Genomic DNA, 20,368 nt, shown 5'->3' with positions numbered 1-20,368 from the left:
GCCCCCTAGAGGCGGAGGCTGGACACACATATTATTTTTTCTCTATTTCAGCATTGAAATTTGGTCAAGTCACTTTTTAAAACAAATAAACCTGAAACCTAAAAAACTATTCTTATTATTTTTATAATTATTTGATTGGATCCATAAAGTCTAAATTAATTCAAATTGAGCCTCGAGTTTTCAAATCAAATCAAATTTTATTTGTATAGCCCAAATTCACGAAACACATTTTGCCTCAGAGGGCTTTACAACCTGTACAGGGAGTGACACCCTTTTCAGGTCTTTGTATTTTGCTTCAGTGTCTATATTTAGTATCTATCTATATCTGGTACATGTGGGTGAAAGTGTGTTTGTGTAACTGTCTGCCTCAATGTGTAAAAATTTCACCTGGAGCTTTTGGACAATTCAAATGTCCCAGTTCCTTTACTACCTCTCTGAAACCTCAGATAGTGATTTGTCTTGTAGGCTTTTCAGAGAATGTATACTTCTTGCATATCAAACTAAGCAAACTCAGAACATTCAGTGATAAATAAAGAACCTGTTCTTATTGTGCACTGAGAATGACTCACAGTGGTAAATACACCGCTCAAATCATAGAGCCTCACTTGTTCTTAACTGAATATATGAGATTATTGTATCGCAGATCTGTTGACAGAGAGGATTACTGGTACAGAGGCAACCACACCACAAAGCTTGAAGTATAATCGAAACATGTCAGTATTGTAGTGTATGGAAGGTAGCAAATAACAGGTCTAGGTCACTGCAAGTCATTATTCATTATTATTTTGGTTTTAGTGGAGTCTGTCGCAAGGTACATCTTATCCCGGTACACCAGGGACATATGGTATGGTCTGCCAAAAACATTCAAATTCTTTGAACTGGTTACTTCACATCATACACAATATGAAACATGTAAAATATGTATCAAGTCACAGTTTCCCTGACAATAAGAAAATAGAAATAAATAAACAGAGCTGTTATCTAGTCAAATTGACTCAAGGGTCCCAGTCATTTTATCTGTCCAATTATATTCACACACACTTATTTTCTCCTTCTATTTAACTGTCCGAGTGAACAACATAAATTAATCATTTGCTTGCCCTGCTTTATCCTGTTCAGGATGATGGTAGAGGAATGCTTTCCTGAAGTTCTTTGGTTTTGTGGCCAGGTACATCATGGACAGGTGATTATCACAGAGCTAAGACACAAACAAATTCAGACTCATCTCCACACACAAGCACCTGTGTGGCTTTGCACTGGGGTGGAAACATACAATGTCATAGTGCGGACAACAACAGCCTAAACCACTGAGTGACAATGCTTCCATTTGTTACAGGCCCAGAAAATACAGCTTGAACATAGTCACATGAGTTTAGTCCTCGTGTTGTTTACACTTTGAAGAATTGGAAAATTGACTCAGATGATGATACGACAAGGAAATAATCACACGGTATGATATTTACTTACCCTCCTGTGGTGGCAGGAGAATCACAAGGAAGTGTAGGAACAAATGTGGAAAGAGTTCCAGAGATCTCTTCCTTGCACATGTTTTATTGTTTTGTCTTTCTTTCCGTTATAGGTCATATGAGTGCACCATGCAGAAATGATGAAGCAAAACCACATGCTTCTGTGAGCACATCGCCAGGCTTTGAGCAACATGATAATATTCTGTAAGCACTCTGACAGGCACAGAGTGACAATGCAATAAAGTAAAAAGATGAGGCTTATCTTATTTCAGCCTATAATAATACATCAGTACTTATTTATATAACATTATAGTCTGTATTACTGTATTATTGTATTATTAATCTGAATTTGCAAAGTATCTCTTCACCAAAGTTATCAAATTAGGAAGTGCAATATTTGCCTCTGAATTTTGTTATCATATTAATATAGTATAATTTGTATCAAATATAGAGTAGCAAGAAAATGGAAATACTCAAATAAAATAGAATTTGCCCCTTTCCACCACTTATAGAAGGTACTTGACATATTCTGACCTGATGATGAAGCTATAAAGAAAAGTCAGAGGCAATCCATCAATCGGTTGTCAAGACATTTCTGCTAAAAACCACAAAAGTTTACCTCAAGGTGGCGCCAGAGGAAAAATCAGGTCATCATCCAATAGTTGCAATTTTTCAGGTCTTGCCAAAGAATCCAAACCTCCAGTGGTTGGTCAAGCCCCCATGCAAACTTGCAGTTCAACACACAAACACACCTGACCGAAGTCTCTTGGCTCGCTGCCCACTTAGCTGTAATGTATTGATCTGAAACAGCTGTCAGGTGTTTACCGATTCATTCCCTGAAAACAAGATGTGTCATTTTGAGAAAGGTGACCAGGTCGTCACAGTCAGACAGTGTGACCTTTGATGTTTGTCGTTCTTTGGTGGACAGAGAGGAGCTGCTCATCAGGCGCACATCAAAGTCTTAGGTCGCAGGCAGCGGAGGAAATCCACTGACACAATAAGACCACAACACTGCTATGTTCCAAAAATGGGTAATGGTAATAATTATAATCATTGTGTCTGGTGTTCAAGGGCCTAGCCTCAATCATTCAAGCCCAGTTTCATTGAATTGCATGAGCCATTTGGGAATTGTTCTGTAACAACTTTTAGCCCATGTGTAACTCGGCCCAAGGGTCAGGGCAAATAAAAACAGAAGCCCAGTGTGAAAAATAGGTAAATAATCTGATCCAGCCTCATGCACACTGCACTCCAGGTCACATTCCACATCCTGCCTTCACCTCTATCCCTTATTTCACTGTGGCTTGTGAGTGTCACACAACCTAAGAGTGCAGGAGGCGTGTCATTCTCATATTTTTGTCCTGGAAGTACAAATTTAGCCCACGTAAACACAGCTTGTTATTGCAGAGACGGGTTGGAGAGAGAGTCCATCAGCGGCAGACATATCTGCAGCTCATATGGCCGCAAAATGACACAGCAGCCTTCTAACCACTGATGACAGGCGCTGTACCTGAGCCTACCTGACACACTGGCCCTTTAATAGTGTGGCTAGTAATCTGTTTGCACCAGCTCTATGTTTGCAGACTTCCAAACTGCCGAGAGCTCTCTGTGATCCTTGAATAGATCACAAAGGGGTGATCTGTGTCATCACCTGGCTCAAAATATGTGCTTATGTTTCTTTATAGGGTCAGTGTTGCTCCCTGAAGCGAAGAGATGACACAGAGAAGATCTTCTTGTTGCTCTGGGACAAGGAGAAACCAGTGCTTTGTCATTTTGTTAACATTGACATATGTTAACAAAATATCCTTACAGCAGCCACTGGGGAGTTGGTTGGCTGAGAAAAGATGAAATATTGTAAGGCTAAATACAGCAGGGGATTCTGGGATGTTAATCCAGCCCTGAGAGGTGGCCCCCCAGTGCCCACAATTTCTCCTGCTCTCTGTGCATTATGCATGTGTGAGTAGTTTGTGGTAATTTTCTAAACCTGAAATAACAATGTTGTGGTTTTAGTAAGGGTTGTTCCCTGGACTATTTCTGGCCAGATGCAGTAACTCCTCTGATTGACAACCTCATGGTGATGACATTTTTTTGGTATGTTTTAAAGATGTAGAAGAAGAATGTGTTAATTTCGATGGTGCATATTTTGATAATTTTGTACTGTTCGCCTGTACCCTTATAATTAATGAAAAGAATATATTTGTATTCATCTATAATTTATTAATAGTTCTTCATTTAACTCTCAGAAAGAAAGAAAGTCAACATATGAAAAATATGATCCTATGGAGCCTTGGAGTACCCAGATGGTGTTGAATTCATCAATTTAGAATATACTATCTCCAAGTAGTATATACTAATAGCACACCTACCCCTTCAATATTATTTATGAAAGAAAGAGAAGAAAGAAGAGCAAACAAAATAGAACATATACCTCCGCCAAGGCCCAACACAGAATTTCACACACTCATAAATATCAGTCCCCTAAATATGCCACATCCATGAATTATTTCCTGAGAAATCATTCCTGATCCAGCTCTGCGCCAAAATTGAATTGGTTCTTTCCTGACACATATAAAGTCCTTCCATCAAGTTTTATGATAATTTGACAGGTTCTTTTTGTGTAAACAAGCCAACAGACAAATGGAGAGAGGGGAAAACGTAACCTCCTTGGTGGAGGGAATTACACAGATCTGCCATGAATAACATTAAAACAGGTGACAGGTTTTCATGTTGTGGCTGATTGATGCATTTGTAGAATTTTCTGGGAATTTTATAGCAAGTTGAGCTCATATCTTATTGTATGTTGTAACAGGGCTGCATAAACAGGTGGGAGTTTATTGGAGAAACATGACTGAAGTGAAAATCAGAAGTAATGAAGAGGATCTTCAGCCCTCATCAATATGATTCAGTTTTGGAGAGGTTTGTGCACCTCTTGGTGCTTGAGGGACTCTATGGTAGAATGTGGTTGAACAAACAGGGGGGCAGCAGAGAGAAAATGTATGAGTGGGTGCAGTGACCACTGCTGGGATATAAGCAATAAGACCAAATGTGCATCAGAGCCTTCAAAAACAAAATCTTAATGATATAATCAGAAAACCAGTCAGAAACAAGATGAAGCATACTGTACTGTATATGCTGGCAGTTTTCATTACACCATCATTTTAGTAAATCCAGAAACACACATCATCAGGTTTAAGTGTTGGTACAAGGTAGTGAGGGTCACACTCAGCTGATAAGAGCCTTTCATAGTCCACTGTATAGTGTTAAATTGAGAGAAACATATTGTATATGTGCTCACTTAGCCTGTGTTTATTACTTTTTATGGACACAGGCAAAGGAGCTCTCATCAATGCAGCCTGTAATTATGGCTGTGATTCTGTTGTGTTGACATGGGTGCAAATGCAAGTCATCCAAATATCTGATTTGAACACTGTCACTGCCAAGCCTGATTGCAACAGGCTTCTAGATAAACAGGTTTAAGGCAACAGTGGCATCCCCAAATGTTCAATATGTTTAATATTGTTTATTTGTGTGTCATCACGTGCAGAGCCAAGTTCAGTTAATCTTCAACCTCCACAGCCTCTTTTCTCTCCTCAGCTCATAAGATATGAGCCGGAACACACATACAATGTATAAGGTTCATGTAGTTAGCTCCACCTTTTCTACAATATGGAAACATGCTATTAACTCATCAGTGCACCAATAAAATGTTCAATTTATACAATAAATAACGCTATGAGACTCTCAGGTAGCATTTTTGGTTTGGATTGCAGGACTCACACTGGAGTCTTTGTAGCTTGTGTAAGTGTCAATATTGTGTTGCTGTGTTTGACTTTGGATTTTGCAAAATATAATTAGCTGACTTTGTTTTTATTTGTCCTCTTTGTGAAGCACATTGTAACGACTGTTATTAAATGTGCTAAAAGGTATTATTAAAAAGTATTGTTATCGTCATCAATTACAACAATCACAATCATAGTAATAATTGATATTCCTATTATTTTTTTAGTAATAATGATGTGATGTGAAGAAACCACTGAAACACACACAGCTGTGACAAAAGGCTCCAGGCTCTGATGTGCCATGTACATTCATTTCGTCTGCTGTCATGTATAGTTGCGTTATCTTCGAGGAGCACTTCTTTGTTCAGGGTTTTCTCGTGAGAGCAACTCGTCCGTTTCTACTCAAGACAGAGGAAGAAGCAGGTAAACAAGTGTACAATGGAAACAGCAGCTCGCTAATCCCGGGGTGTTGGTGAAATCGGAGACAGTGACACGGTTTGGTGTGTGGATGAGGCTCGGTCCTTCTTTTCTGTTTTTTTCTTTTTCCTGAAAGGATGTAAATAATCCAGGTCACGTGACTCCGTGTGCGGTATATTGGAGGCTGAACGAAGTCGCGGAGGACAGAGAGCAGAGCGCCGCGCCGCGTCGTGCACACCCGCCGACCCTCTGTAGACTCCACACGTTTATTTCTTTCCGACTTCAGCTACAGTGTTAGCTAAGTTTGGAGAGGGGGGGAAAGGGAGCTCGTGTTGTCTCTTTGTTTTAGTCGTTAAGCTTCGGCGCTCGACTCCCTTTTCGCAAAGAAGACGAGAAAAACAACAGCAAGAGCAGCTGCTGCAACACTGACCGGGTTACATCCGTCACCTGGACACGCTGAACATGGATAACCCTGCAGCCAAGAGGACATGTTGCGGTAGGTTCTTCTCCTCAAATACCTTACTATTGGTACCACGCTCATGTGCGATGGACCCCGTGCAGCGCCTGTGAACACAGCACAGGTTCTATAGGCTTTCTGCGGCGATCCTATGCTGTCGACGCTACTGTGAAACGGGTGAAGCTGTCTGTTATTATTCTCATGTGATGATTGTCATTGTCAGTGGACGGTGTGAGATATGTGAAGCTCCGTGCATGATGCCAGTGTTTGAACAGAACATCAGGTGGAGGGCAGCAGACCTTCAGTCTGAGCTGGAGTCTCCTGGTGCGCGCTCTCTCTCTCTCTCTCTCTCTCTCTCTCTCTGTGTGAACGCGGGTAAACAAAAATCACGTGACACAGGGACCCCCCCACCCCCCCCCACCCAGATGCAGACCACCAGCTGTTGCTCAGCCTCTTAAAATGTTCCTGACATTTAAACATTTTCTCTCCGACAGAATCTCTGCGAGACTTCTTCACCTCTGCCAAATTCCTTATTTACATGGGCCATGCTCTGTCAACATGGGTGAGTGAAACACTGAAGCTGCCACAGTTCACCAGAGAAACACAGAAACACATCGTGCATGTGCGTGTGTGTATATTTTCACTGTGATGACAGGTCACCGAGGGGTTTTCTAAAAGGGGCCACAATTTACACAGGGGGCCAAATGTATGTCCAACACCTGTGTACAATTCCTGATTCCGTAAGGTGCACGTTGAAGCCGCTCCTTGTTTATTCTTAGCTCCACAGCATTGACTAAAAGTAATTGAATGTATATATAGAAAATTCTTCCTTGTTAAAGCACATTGTGTAGCTCAAAAATGCTTAAAAAATATTTAAAATTAAAATTATTTATTGTTAGTGTAAGTGCCAGCTGAGGACAGTGTCTCTGCTGGCAGGCTACATATGAGGTTGTTCAGTCTCAATAGTGGAAGTATTAGCTTACATGGCACCCTGGGTGAACCAAATCTCTTCACCCCCTTTATCTAGTGATGCGGAAGTAATCAATTAATTAATCACTATCTAAATGCATGATCAGTTCCTTTGCATACTTCAAGTAACTAATAAACAACACTGGTACCAACACTGTGCATTGTGGATTTTGACATTTTTCCTGTTTGCAACAACTAAAAGTCAGAACATAACAAAACAAATACACATACACACACACAAACACTTGACCAACAATGTATGGTATGTCAGAATAGGCAAAGCAACAATGTTAAGCAGTTCAAACAGAAACATGACACCATTTGTATTTGACAGTGTTGGTGCTTAGACAAAGAGCGAGGGAGTAAGAAGGGAATATTTTATAATAAACAATGGTCGTGTGTGGGGACAGGTTAGGAGAGAATGTTTCTGACTCTCACACTGGTCATGTGATGCTGATAAAACAGATCAGGCCTTAGTACAAAGCTTCACTGATAATGTTTCCCTTTTTTGACACATGTCTCAGAGCTTCAGTGTCAAGAGTAAGATCTGTTATAACAATTAAAATTAATTGAATTATACCAAGTGTTTTGTGAAAATATTGTCGCATTGTGTAACATGAACGCAAATGACATAGGGCAATTAATAACTCCATTATCAAAGCACACTGTACTTTTAGTCTGACAAGTAGGCGCACTATGTATACTGCAGTCTTAATTTTTTTATTATTATGTTGACAACAAGTTGTACTATTTCATTTGGAGATTATTTACTATTAAATATTGAAGTTTATGTATAAGTGTTTTTGCACGCTTTCTCAAGGGCTATTTAAATTAGCTTTGTTTTATTTTGATGTTTATGATCGCAGCCGCTACATGTCCACATGACAGGACAATTTATTAAAGGAAGTGAAATATCACAGAAGGCTAAAATTTTCCTAGTTCTTGTAAATGCAGCCTTTTTTTTTACAACTGTAATAAAAAACCTTCCAGGGTTTATAGTCTATATATGATTTGTTTTCACTAACTTAAACATTTCAGAAACACCCCCCCCCCCTGATTTTTTTCATAAATTTCCCCCATACATACATATATACATCTATATGTACCAAACTAAACTATCTAATAGAAGTTATGTGTTACATAACTGTCATTACAGTACAAAATGATATGTCTTCCCTTCGTAGCTTACCACACAGTACTGGTGTTTACAAATGACTCTCAAGATGGATTAAAGTGAAGATGGTGATATCTTTTTAGGTCATTTAACAGGGTTAAATTATTTTTCCAATTAAGCCTGCACAAAAAATAATCAGAATTTTATTTCCCAGGGTGACCGAATGTGGAACTTTGCCGTGGCTGTTTTCCTGGTAGAGCTATATGGGAACAGCCTGCTGCTCACGGCCGTGTACGGGCTGGTGGTGGCAGGCTCCGTGTTGCTGCTGGGAGCCATCATCGGAGACTGGGTAGACAGAAATCCCAGACTCAAAGGTAAGGCAGAAAAAAATACCAAAAAAGCCGAGCCTTAAGCTTTTTGATAGATTGTAATCACATGACTTTATCATGAAATAAGTGAGAGGAACTTTGTGGATGTCTTTATAGTTTTGCCTATAATTTGCACATGTGCAATTTTCCTCTGTCTCTTTCACAGATAGATGCACATCTTGTGGAATGTGCATTCAGAGGAATTAGGAAATAGCGCTATTAGATTAGATCAGGGGCGCTGGGGAATGTATCCAACTATCTTGTGGAATCGCTAATGAACAGTTTTCCTAAACAGAAATCTGTTGTCCCTGATCACATCTCTGTCCCTAATGCTCATCATGGTGTCTCCACAGTGGCCCAGACCTCGCTGCTTGTCCAGAACAGTTGCGTCATCTTGTGTGGGATCCTCCTGATGGTTGTTTTCCAGTTCAAAGAACAGCTCATGAATCTCTACAGCGGATGGATTCTGGTGAGAACCCCCCCAACCAAAACCCCACCCCCACACCACCCGGGACACACTTTGCTCTTTCAATGTGATCTTGTGCGGAATTTCACATAAAGCATTTTTACCCCTTCTCCTCAAGTACAAAACTCTGACCCCTGAAACTTGCTAACTTTTATTGATATGTGCTCCCACGTCAGTAAGATTTATGGCCACATGAAGAATCAGAGTAATTGACTCATACTCTGACCTTTGACTGCTCATCTCTCCCTCCATTCCCTCCAAGATATGTGTGATTTCTTATTTCATTATACTCAGCTTTTTTATCTCGTTATTGCAATCATCTGCTTTTTAGGTCAGTAGTTAAATCAGGGTTATTGTTTGGAAAGTCATGGTTAGTGTTAGGGTCAGGGTTTAAATTCAGAAGCTATAAATGAGTGCTACTAGGGGCACTGTCACGTAGGGGCCATGGTTATTTGAAAATACTAATTTATTTCTTTGTAAAAACAGGAATTGGTTAATTAAAAAACCTGTTTAAACAAATACTGAATGGTTTAAAAGGACCATCAACACATGTGGAGGAATTATTGAATTTCTCAGGGCTGCCACGGTCTCTCCCCTGACTGTAAAACCACACAAACCTGGTGAATGTTAACATGAGCTTAAAGATGATTTAAATATTAAACAGTAGATAATAGTTGATAAATAAACAGAAGGGTTTAGAATTTAAAGAAATATAGAATAAGTGCTAATTGAATTAAATGATATGCTATAACTACATAAATAGCTTTTAAGTGTTATTCCAAACAAATATTAAAAAGTAAGAAGTATTAACTGTTAGGGTAAGTCTCCAGGACGTGAATGTTTGTTTATGTAATGACCTAAAACAACTGTGCATAATGAGGTCATGAAACTTTACAGTTGTGAAGCTGAGATGGAAAAGATGGCCCAGTTTGAAGATAGGTGGGGTCTGACTCATAATAATGAGAGCTCATGTAGTAATATAGTAATGAGTGCTGCTGAGTACTAGTTGTTGTTGTTAATTAGTGAGCTTGAAGTAATAATTCAGCAGTTACAAAACAAAGCTCACTGTGGCGCAATCACAGTTTCTTAACACAAAGATTTGGATCAGATTCTGCTGCTAACTGAGCCTGAGGGGCTGAGTTCCAGAGTAGAATGGTTACCGTCCGTTATGGCGGAAAAGTTGGTGTGTTAGGTTGAAACAAAGGCTCTCTGTTGAGGGGAATGTGTCCAAATGCGCTCTGAATTTGTGGGACACCTTTGAGTTTCCAAAGAAAAGTGGGGGGGTTCACCGTTTGAGTTGAGAGTGTGTGTGTGTGTGTGTGTGTGTGTGCGTGCGCGTGTGTGTGGAGAAAGTATGGTGAAACAGGAGATCAAGTGTCTCGTTGAAGACTGAGTAGTCAGCAGGTCCTTCAAGGCCTGTCACATGACAGGCGGAGAGCGCGAGAGAGAGAGAGGAATGCGGCCGGGCCTGTTGAAAAAAGTTTTCTGTTCTGTCCAGCTGCATTACAGTGTACATACAGCTCAGCAAACAACATCAATGGCCAGTGTGTTCACAAATAGGTCATTTCTAGACAAAATAATGTACATATTTTAATATTTCTATCTTATTGTGGCTGCAGCTGAGGTCACATGTTGAGTGTTATAGAGCCGTCACACTGTTTATCTGTAAGCAGCAACATTCACAGAATGTTATAGATTTGTTCCACAGGAAACTATTGATTTTTTTTATTTTGTTCACATAAGATGACATGTGATAATAACAATTTAAAAGCCAAGTCTCATTTTACAATTGTTTTGTGGATTTTACCATTATAAATGGTTTCAACCGAATAGGTGCTTTCAATATAACGGGTAAAAGAGGCAAGAAGAATGAATCTCAACGTGTCTTACAGTGTATGCTGTATCAGCATTTAAAGGCTAGCTTGTTATAATTATATATTTAACTGACATCAAAAGATCAAAACTGACCATGTGTGAATTCATCTTTTAGTACTTTGCATCTTCCCTGTTTGTGGCACTTAACCAGCAAAAGTCCATTTGTACCTGAAGACTTGCTAAAAATAAATAATATATACTATAAATATTCTAAAAAATAAATATATTTTTGAAAACCACTGGAGTTTCCTCAAACAGCTGGACACTGCAGTTTTATCCAATGTTACTCAAATTGGCGTAAATCGGGTATTTTTTAGGAACAATTTTCAGCTGACAACAAAAAAGACTTTTGTCTGAACTGATTTCTATAATTTCTGCCAGTTACCCTGCGATGAAGGATTAGCTTAGTATTTGGGGCAGCAGGACAGTGTGTGTGTGTGTGTGTGTGTGTGTCTGTGTGTGTTCATTATTGAATCCACAGTGCAACAATGGAGTCCTAGGGCACAGAGAAATAACACACACAGCGCTTGTTATTAGGATCGATTTGTTTTTCAGGGTTTGAAGCTATGATTTTGAATGACCTAATATTGATGCTGGATAAATGTGCAAATTTGTTTTTTTTAGACTATTTGCTACATTCTGGTCATCACCATTGCCAACATCGCCAACCTTGCCAGCACAGCGACCTCCATCACCATACAGAGGGACTGGGTTGTGGTCGTGGCAGGTCAGGACAGCAGCAATTTGGCAGGTCAGTGTTTCTTACTTGCTGTATTGATTGGATGCAGCACGTGACCTGTTATCAGACATCCTCAGTGTGGCAGACTTTGAATCCTCGATGCTGACTCACTCTCGTCTTTACCTTTTATGTCCCTGCTGTTTCCCCTGATTGCTGCAAGATATTTAAAAGATTTGATCACATGTTGGAGAAAATTCATAACACATATGAATGTGGTGACCTTTAGCACTGTCATTCCAGGACAAACGATAGATTTGTGGGACACTTAAAAAACATTTCTACTCATTCATCCATTAATATATTGCTGCATCTCCTGTATCAAACAGACATGAATGCCACAGTGCGGATTATTGACCAGTTGACCAACATCCTGGCTCCAATGTTGGTGGGCCAGATCATGGCTTTTGGCTCCCATTTCATGGGCTGTGGCTTCATCTCTGGCTGGAACCTGTGCTCCATGTGTGTGGAGTATGCTCTGCTGTGGAAGGTCTACCAGAAGACACCGGCGTTGGCTGTGAAAGCTGGACAAAAAGGGGAGGAGCAGGAGCTTAAACAGCTCAGTCCCCACAAAGGTACTATAGCTTCAAGAACCTTGTGTTTATATTTACCTACGGATTCACGAACTGTTCATCTAATCAACTTCACACTTGGCATGTGTATTGTAAATTGTCAGAGAAATTGCAGTGCAGAGTTTGCTGCGATTTGGACAGAGTCATTATCATTCATCATGAATAAACATTTTATTATCACCCGAGACAGGGGCAGTCATGGCGACAACATTCACTGAATCTTTTCCTGTTTGGCCATTTGTCTTTGTAAAAAGTGCAACGTTGATTCTGTTGTTGCAATGCTTTATACTTACTACAGAATTACAGAGCTTTTTTTTCTTGAAAGTAGGGAACTTTGGTCTGAAGATTGTGTTGCTCAACAGACCTCTCAAATAGCTGACATAAGTCTTTCAAACTTGTATAACACATGAATGTTTTTTCAATTTATAAAAAACGTTGACTATAGTATCTTCATTGCAGATAAACCAGGTAGGATGATCACAAAGTTTTATAACTTCACTCTGCACCATAGACTGTTTATAAATAGCTCTGCACACAAACAAATAAAAAGTTAAAGTATATTGTAGAACTGTTTGAGGGGGACTCAGTAATGACTCAGAATAATGTGAAGTTGCTCTGGAGTATATTAACACAGGACAAGAGAACAGTTAAGTTGAGAACGGACACTACACTATTTATGTTAAATGAAAAACGTTTGTAATAAGCTGCATATGTTTTTAAGCGTTTGGAGAGTTTCTGGCTTGTGAGTTTTTAGTTTTAATCCCTCCATTCCTCTACTCTGTTGCAGACTTAGAGAATGGCCAGAGTCCTGAGGAATCTTCTCAGCCGCTTATGAATGAAGCCTCAGTGGTGGCCAAGCCTGACTCTCCCAAGGAGCGGGGCTGTTGCTACCAAGTATCGGAACCCCTGCGCACCTTAAAGTTCGGCTGGGTGGCCTACTACAACCAGGACATCTTTTTCGCCGGCATGTCCCTGGCTTTCCTCTACATGACGGTGCTGGGGTTTGACTGCATCACTACGGGCTATGCCTATACGCAGGGCCTCAATGGCTCAGTGCTCAGTCTACTGATGGGGGCTTCGGCTGTGTTCGGTATCTGCGGCACTGTTGCCTTCACTTGGGTCCGCAAAAAATGTGGCTTGATCCGCACAGGCTTCATCTCAGGCATGGCTCAGCTGTCATGCCTCATGATGTGCGTCGCCTCTGTGTTCACTCCGGGGAGCCCCTTCGACCTCAGTGTCTCACCCTTCCAGGATATTTTCACCCACTTGATTGGAGAGAAGACCCTGCCTAATGGTGACCTAAGCAGCGTTCACATGGGTGTAAATACCACGGTTGCACCAGCTGAAGAGTTACCACCTCTGCAGTCCTACATATCTGTCAGTCTGCTGTTTGCTGGCGTCATTGCTGCTAGAGTTGGTGAGTAATGTAGTTCCCCTTGACTTTCTTTTTGTACTATTACTTTAAAGGAGATCCAAAGTGCAAATCAGATTGCCACTGAAGTAAATGGTGCAAAGTCTATAATGATGTTTGTTTTTTGTATTAGAAAGAACATTTGCATACGTAGTGTGCATGCTTTCTTGGAATGTTCACTTCCTTTCATAAGATTATAAAAGGCCCACTTATGACTTCCTAAAGTTGACTCAAGCAAGTACTTTCAGGTCCACAGGTTGAACATTTTCATAAGTCACTGTAATTTTACAATGGATCCAAGCATCTGTCAGAGCAATATCTGCAACCTTTGATGCCAATAATATGTCCTGATAATTGCTGCTACAGCTACTGTTGAGTTCTAAGTCATGTTAATGTGGTTGTAAAAATGCCATTAGGACTGACTGTTGATCTCTCTGCTGCAGGCCTGTGGTCTTTTGACCTGACAGTGACCCAGCTCATCCAGGAGACTGTAATCGAGTCGGAGCGAGGTGTGATCAACGGCGTCCAAAACTCCATGAATTACCTCTTAGACCTGCTGCACTTCATCATGGTGATTCTGGCTCCGAACCCCGAGGCCTTCGGCCTGCTGGTCATCATCTCAGTCTCTTTTGTGGCCATGGGTCATGCAATGTACTTTAGGTTTGCCTTCAAGAGCCTGGGTACCCGCCTCTTCTTCTGCTTCTCGCCGGAGCAGAAAGTGGAGACAGTAGAAAGCCCCTCACTTCCTACCACCGTCTAACCCCATTAAAGAGACTCTGTCCTCGGTACATAGTTCACAGCCTTTTCCCCTCCCTGCATCGTATTTATCAAACTAACAGCATAGCTTGTAGCTGGCAGAATGCTAATACTAACATAAACCATAAACATGCAATAAATAATAAAGCATTAATCAATAGCAGGAGGACGTCAGTAGAGCTTACAGTTTAGAAAAGCAATCCATAGTAAGAATCTTAGGTTAGGCAGGGTGTCTCTAACATTTTAAGTCTAAGAATTAGAGGAGAGTCTCAGCCTTTCCTCTATCGGTCCATGCTCACAAGAGTATCCAAGGCTTGTGACTCCATTTTTGGTCTTTTAAAGAAACCAGAAGAAATGTTCTCCTCCTAACTGCCTGGATCGAGGATCACTGTTTACGATCTAAGATTTGTAAATGGTGCTTCAGCTAACAAAAGGGCAAAAAGAGGGAGAGATGTTGCAGGGAAGAAGGCACTGAGGCTTGAATAAAGGTGTGCAGGGGTGACTGTCTGAGATTCTAACAGACCGCATCCTTCATTTTCAACACTAGCCTTTCAGTGATGTCATTGGTGCTTTAGCTACATCTGCTAGCTGTTCTCTGGTAGCCTTCTCCTACTCGTGTCAGCTTACATATACATGTATGAACAGCAGGTCATGTGCATTTTTTTATTTGACCAAACGCAAAACTGGGATCCAGTCTCTTTAATGCATGGTTATAAGGGTTATGCAACTAACTGTATTTATTCAGGAAATGCAGACGGTGGTTTTTTTTATAGGAATTGTATCATCAGTATTGTGTTGTGGGCTCATGATTGTGCCATAAGAGACAAATGATAAATTCTATGCACCCTTGTCAATAGTCATCTCACTTACCAAAGTCAAGTCCACACAAGGCATAAAAGGAAGTGAGGGAAACCAGTTATCTGTCTGAAGCATTCCAAATATATATATTTTCATCAGGTGACAGTAGTGTAGCTTCACTAATGCTTCCAATAACCCAAGAATACCCGAATATTTTTAACCCACTTTGAGATTGTACTTAAAATTTTGTTTTTCTGCTAGTTTTAAATGAATAGATCCATGTTGTCACCTTATGATTTTTATGTTTTATGACTTCTCTGTGGTGATTTTCTTTTCTAATCATGATTGTTGTTACACAGGCACTTTAAGTGATTGACATCTGTCATTACACCCAATGCGTGATCAGGTATTTGATCAATGTTTTTGCACAAGGCTGAAAGTCCTGACCACCCCACCCCCGCACAATCATATTTCAATCACTTATAGCTGCCCTCTCAGTTTGTTCAGGTGCTGTGGTGGAATGGTGGTTCTAAAACGCACAAATTGCAGTACTCAGCACCACACAGTTCATGAGGAAAAACTGGACCAGCCCCTGTGGAATAGTCTGAATACACCGCAACTTAATCCCCTTCCTCTAGGAGTCAGCCAGGGTTTTCGCTTTTATTGCTCCAAGCATGAAGGAGACATTTTTACCAAAGTCAAATCTCTGTCTTCTGTGGACGTCTTTGGCTTTGTAGCACCAGTGTAAAACATCTATGTAATAGTACCTCAAGAAAGTGCAGAGTGGCTTATTTGCAAGCTACTTTTCCTGTGAAGTGATTTAATTAAAAAGACGTTGTCTTGTGAAAGAGTGTGTCCAAAACAGTTTCAAATCACTGACACTGGCAAAGTAGCTTCTTTTTAATGTATGTATCTATAACTTCCTTCCCACCTTTAGTAATTTCTGATGCCTTATAAGCTAGCATTGTCAAGGATTAGTAGCCACATCCCACCCATTTAAAAGAGTAGACAGTTTCTGGGAAATGGCGGGGGTTAAATATTTGGGTTGGACTCAGAGGTAGAGGCAGGTGTCAGGAAACAGAAGGTTTCTTGTTAAATGTTTATTCTCATGAAACCTGGTTAAAGACAGTGGTGCTGAGTCAGGTGTGCCATGAGCCGAGGACCCACCAGGAACAGAGGTTCATTTTCATGTCCCTCCCAGGTTTAATGTAACCTCAAACTCAGGCTGGGCATCAGAGCCACATCAGAACGGCCAGTCTACTGATTCAGGAATATCACACATGGCCATACATTCTAATGTAAATAAATGTCAAGTATACAATTGTAAAATGTAAAAAAAAAACATTGTGTATACTGTGTTGTGCTGTTTGTCTGAAAACTTGTTTTTTTTTTTACATGTTTTATATACCTAGTGTTAACATTGTATGTCAAATTGAGGTTTCCTAAAGATTTTTTAAATTTACGTTATAAGCAATTACTGCATATCATCTGTCACACACAGACACACACACACACACACACACCAGTGTTATCGTTCAATAGGCAAAAACATTCAATCATAAATGGAATCAAATTTATTTTTACATAATAGTTGCACTCCACTCGATATGAGGGTGTTGGCACTGTTTGTATTGCATGAAGACTTTTGAATAAAGAAAGCCTTTACATCACCTGTGTGTATAGCCTAGTGTATGGGTGTGTGTGTGTGTGTGTGTGTGAACAGTGGATTATGTTCCCTGGTTTCACGGCCTCAGTTTTGGGCTTGGTTGCTGATGTGTGTCCACATACCACAGTCGAGTCAGCTGCTAATTTCCTCCACTTTCGCTCAGGCAGCCGGTGTTAAAGTGACTGGCTGGGAGCTGAGCTGGATCATCTGGACTTGCATGCCTGCCTTAAACACAAAGAGTGACCTGGTTTTGTACAACACAATCGACAGGTGCTTGGCCTCAGACATGTTAGCGAATACATTTGGAGCTAATTTATCATTTTGTTGCATTTTAAGCAATTTTGCAATGTTTTTTCGTATTTTACAACTGACGCACTCATTAAAATAATCGCCATGTCATGATGGTCATATCAGGAGCTTGTACCATATTTAGAGGTTTACATAACACACGGTACCAATCCACTTTTCATCAGTAAAGCAGCTCATAAATACAATAGAACCTTTTTGAATCTGTAGGCATTGATAGAAACATTTCACATTTATAATCTCTTTTTGTAATTATAGTCAACAGGGATTATTCTATTTTAATCAATAGAAATTTAAAAAAGCCCATAGCACATTTGGACAATAAGGCAATTTAAATACAGATTGTCTTATATTAGTAAGGATAATAAGACACACCAACTGATTGTGCTATGCACATGTGATTTTTTTATTTTATGAGGGTAGAAATGTGACCTAACATAGTTAGCTGAGAATCAGGCTCCTGCTCACACTTCCGCAGAACATACCTTCATAGAACTGAGCACTAGGTCACAAGGACACTGACTAGTTTAAGTCCAATGTCTACACACTAAAAGAAAAAAGATAAGTGCTTACAGTGAAGCTATCTCTTCCTCTTTATGTGCAGATAATTTAATAAGCACTTCCAGAAAACAAATTTTCACGTTTGGTCAGCATCTTCTGCTGAGGCCCCCGTGTTCACATGTTTGTTGGAGCCAAAGTTTGCCGGATCCCAGGATCAGCCTCTCCCTGTAAATTCATGGTGAGATTAGAGGATTGATTGGAGCTGCTGATAGGGACAGTTGTGTGTGAGAGGCTTAAACATTCGTTGATTTGAGTTAGTCATTTAAGGAATAGACTTAGGCTACAGCTCAACACTGAGGCACGTTTATTACTGACTTCTGTATCCATTTGCACCAAGCTGAGTTTCTTTCTCCGATCTATTCAGCACATTAAAGGAATAGATTTGATTTCTTTCTGGGACTTTGATGAGAACATTTATGTGCATTCACCTGCTCCTCGGAGGGTCCCATCAGTGCGTTCATGTGCTTTGAAGTTGGAAAGTGGAAGAAATATGAATGCTGTAAACATATGTTGTCTTTATGTGTTTCAACAAAACATTGACACCTCCAATAGTAATAATAATGAAGAGCACAGAAAGTGGATAGGGTGTTACACGATAGAAATAATTGTAAGTGTATTTCAATCATAAAAAGGTTTGTATTGGTTGAAAGGCATGTTGTCATTTGAGAGATGGACATGTGGTGCATTGCATGTGACAAAGGTTGAACATTACATTAGCAGCTTCTATTCATTGCTGATGATAAATGTATATATCAACATGGAACTTTCCAATATGTAGTTTTGACTTGAGATGGTGACAATATACCGACAAGGCTTTCTCCGGTTCATACTTACTGGATCTGCTTTACAGGCGCAGCTCATATCAAGTCATTAAAAGTGATAGATAAACCGTTTGGGATGTGCTAATGATACATAGGGCGACCCAGATTGATCGCCAAAGCTCTTGTATGGGCTGAATATCAGACAATTGCCAAGATTCAGAAATGACTCCAGCAATCCTTGCTTTGATCAGATTGTATCTTATCCAACCCCAGGAACAACACACAACCTTCTCCTTCTGACACAGCTTACTCAGGACTTCACGATTTGTTACTCAAGATTTGAGAGCGTTGCTGTCTCCAGTTTATGACACCGATAACATTAACATGCCACTTCAAGGTCCTGGTGACACAACGACAATTTACTGTTCGGGATTTCTGAAAGTAACCCATGATGGTACTATCTCACAGACAGGCACAATGTGAGGTACTGATCTGAAGATGCTGTCCATGCTTTGATGCTCCTGATCATTTCTGAAAGCCACAAATTGGCTACCTGTGTGTCATAGTTCATCAGCTTACACAACATGCAGAGTGTGGACTCTGGAAGACAAACTTAGGTGAAGGCGAGGGGCGAGTCAAACATCAGACATCATTACAGAAAGGGATATGACCCATTTTATTAAATCTCAAAGCATAGAAAAGGGTGTTATTCTACACAGATGTGCATACATGCAGTGTCTGTGAACAGTCTTAACCATGGTTTAATCATTGATTCACGGAGGGTTTCATTAAGAGTTTTTGACAAAGAAAATACAGATCTTTACTGTTCATCTTTCTTTCTTTTCTTTCACCCTTTTCTCCCACATATCTGAATCATCACCGAAGCAGACAGTAGTAGGTCATGGAATCATTCATATGTTGATTGTACGCGTGTAATCAAAGGTATGGCAGTTGATTTAAGGTCAAATGCAACTTACTCTGGAAGACCCAGATGTGCTTCTATTACCTCAGCCTTTGAGGTTGTTTTCACCACTGGCCTTGTTTGTTTGTAAAAACTGAAAACGCAACTGGCTGGAAGGACGAGAACCTATTGAATTTTGGCATGGATCCAGACAAAGAGGCAGATCCGGGAATTGTTTTATCACTTTCTTCATCATTCTGAGACAGTGTGTTTTTTCATAGATCTCTTAGGCAGTAACTCAGGGATCTGAAGGAAAGAGATGTAGTTTGGTTGAATTTAAAAGAACTATTGGGCCTTAGTGGAGGTGTGTGTTAGTATAATATGGCAATAACTATATACCAAAGGCAAGAGACTTTCAATCAGGGAGGGGTTCCTTAACATCTGGGGGTAATTCTGGAGGGATTCTTCATTACACTGTAACAATAAACAATAACTTCGCAACTGCACATGTTGCACCTTAGTTTCCCTCCAAAATGACTCAACTGTTACAGCCTGTTGCACAACTGAGAACAAATGTGTTATGGAGAACTAATGGAGAGGTAAAATGAAAAGCTAAAACACCCAACATTCAAATAACCTAACCTACTGAATAATGGGAGACAGAGATGGATAACTGATGAAGCCAAAAAGATTTTCAATCAAATCTGTGACATCTTTACTGAAATATAAGTCACCAGAAGAATAAAAGAAACATTTACAAGACACTGTATACTGTGAGTTCTCATGAAAATGACTATGGGCTGTAATTCAAAATTTCAAAAACATGATAGTGATTGCCAGCGAATTGCAGATTCAGAGAGTCATACATTTATAGTTGGATAACTAAAGCGTTTGTTAAGACTGGTGAAACATGTCAGATGAAGAGACTGGAGAAATGGCATAATGGTGAAAATTGCAGCTGGCATGTAGATGATTTAGTGAAACAGTCCGGG

At 40.1% G+C, this 20,368-nt stretch overlaps 1 protein-coding gene and 1 long non-coding RNA gene across 2 annotated transcripts; both read left to right on the top strand.

Moving 5' to 3' along the window:
- The first annotated feature begins 4,033 nt into the window (after nucleotides 1–4,033).
- Nucleotides 4,034–5,118, top strand: LOC138411768 (uncharacterized). The gene is made up of 3 exons (XR_011244263.1): nucleotides 4,034–4,174; nucleotides 4,273–4,379; nucleotides 5,008–5,118. It is a non-coding gene; the product is annotated as an uncharacterized lncRNA (long non-coding RNA).
- Nucleotides 5,119–5,604: 486 nt separating this feature from the next.
- slc40a1 (solute carrier family 40 member 1) lies at nucleotides 5,605–16,851 on the top strand. Its single transcript, XM_020099670.2, has 8 exons — nucleotides 5,605–6,155; nucleotides 6,611–6,678; nucleotides 8,414–8,573; nucleotides 8,921–9,036; nucleotides 11,533–11,659; nucleotides 11,974–12,219; nucleotides 13,004–13,633; nucleotides 14,071–16,851. The coding sequence occupies exons 1-8, from the start codon at nucleotides 6,122–6,124 to the stop codon at nucleotides 14,385–14,387; spliced, it is 1,698 nt and encodes a 565-aa protein (XP_019955229.1). The 5' UTR covers nucleotides 5,605–6,121; the 3' UTR covers nucleotides 14,388–16,851.
- Nucleotides 16,852–20,368: the final 3,517 nt, after the last annotated feature.

This window comes from Paralichthys olivaceus, chromosome 10, assembly GCF_024713975.1.
Source record: "Paralichthys olivaceus isolate ysfri-2021 chromosome 10, ASM2471397v2, whole genome shotgun sequence".
Classification (NCBI taxonomy): domain Eukaryota; kingdom Metazoa; phylum Chordata; class Actinopteri; order Pleuronectiformes; family Paralichthyidae; genus Paralichthys; species Paralichthys olivaceus.
The sequence above is the reverse complement of the archived record's forward strand: the minus strand, read 5'-3'. Positions and strand labels throughout refer to the sequence as shown.

Coding starts and splice junctions, on each gene's coding strand:
- slc40a1 (XM_020099670.2), top strand. CDS start 6,122: ATGGATAACCCTGCAGCCAAGAGGACATGTTGCG. Junction 6,679..8,413: donor GCCATGCTCTGTCAACATGG/GTGAGTGAAACA, acceptor TTTATTTCCCAG/GGTGACCGAATGTGGAACTT. Junction 11,660..11,973: donor GGACAGCAGCAATTTGGCAG/GTCAGTGTTTCT, acceptor TGTATCAAACAG/ACATGAATGCCACAGTGCGG.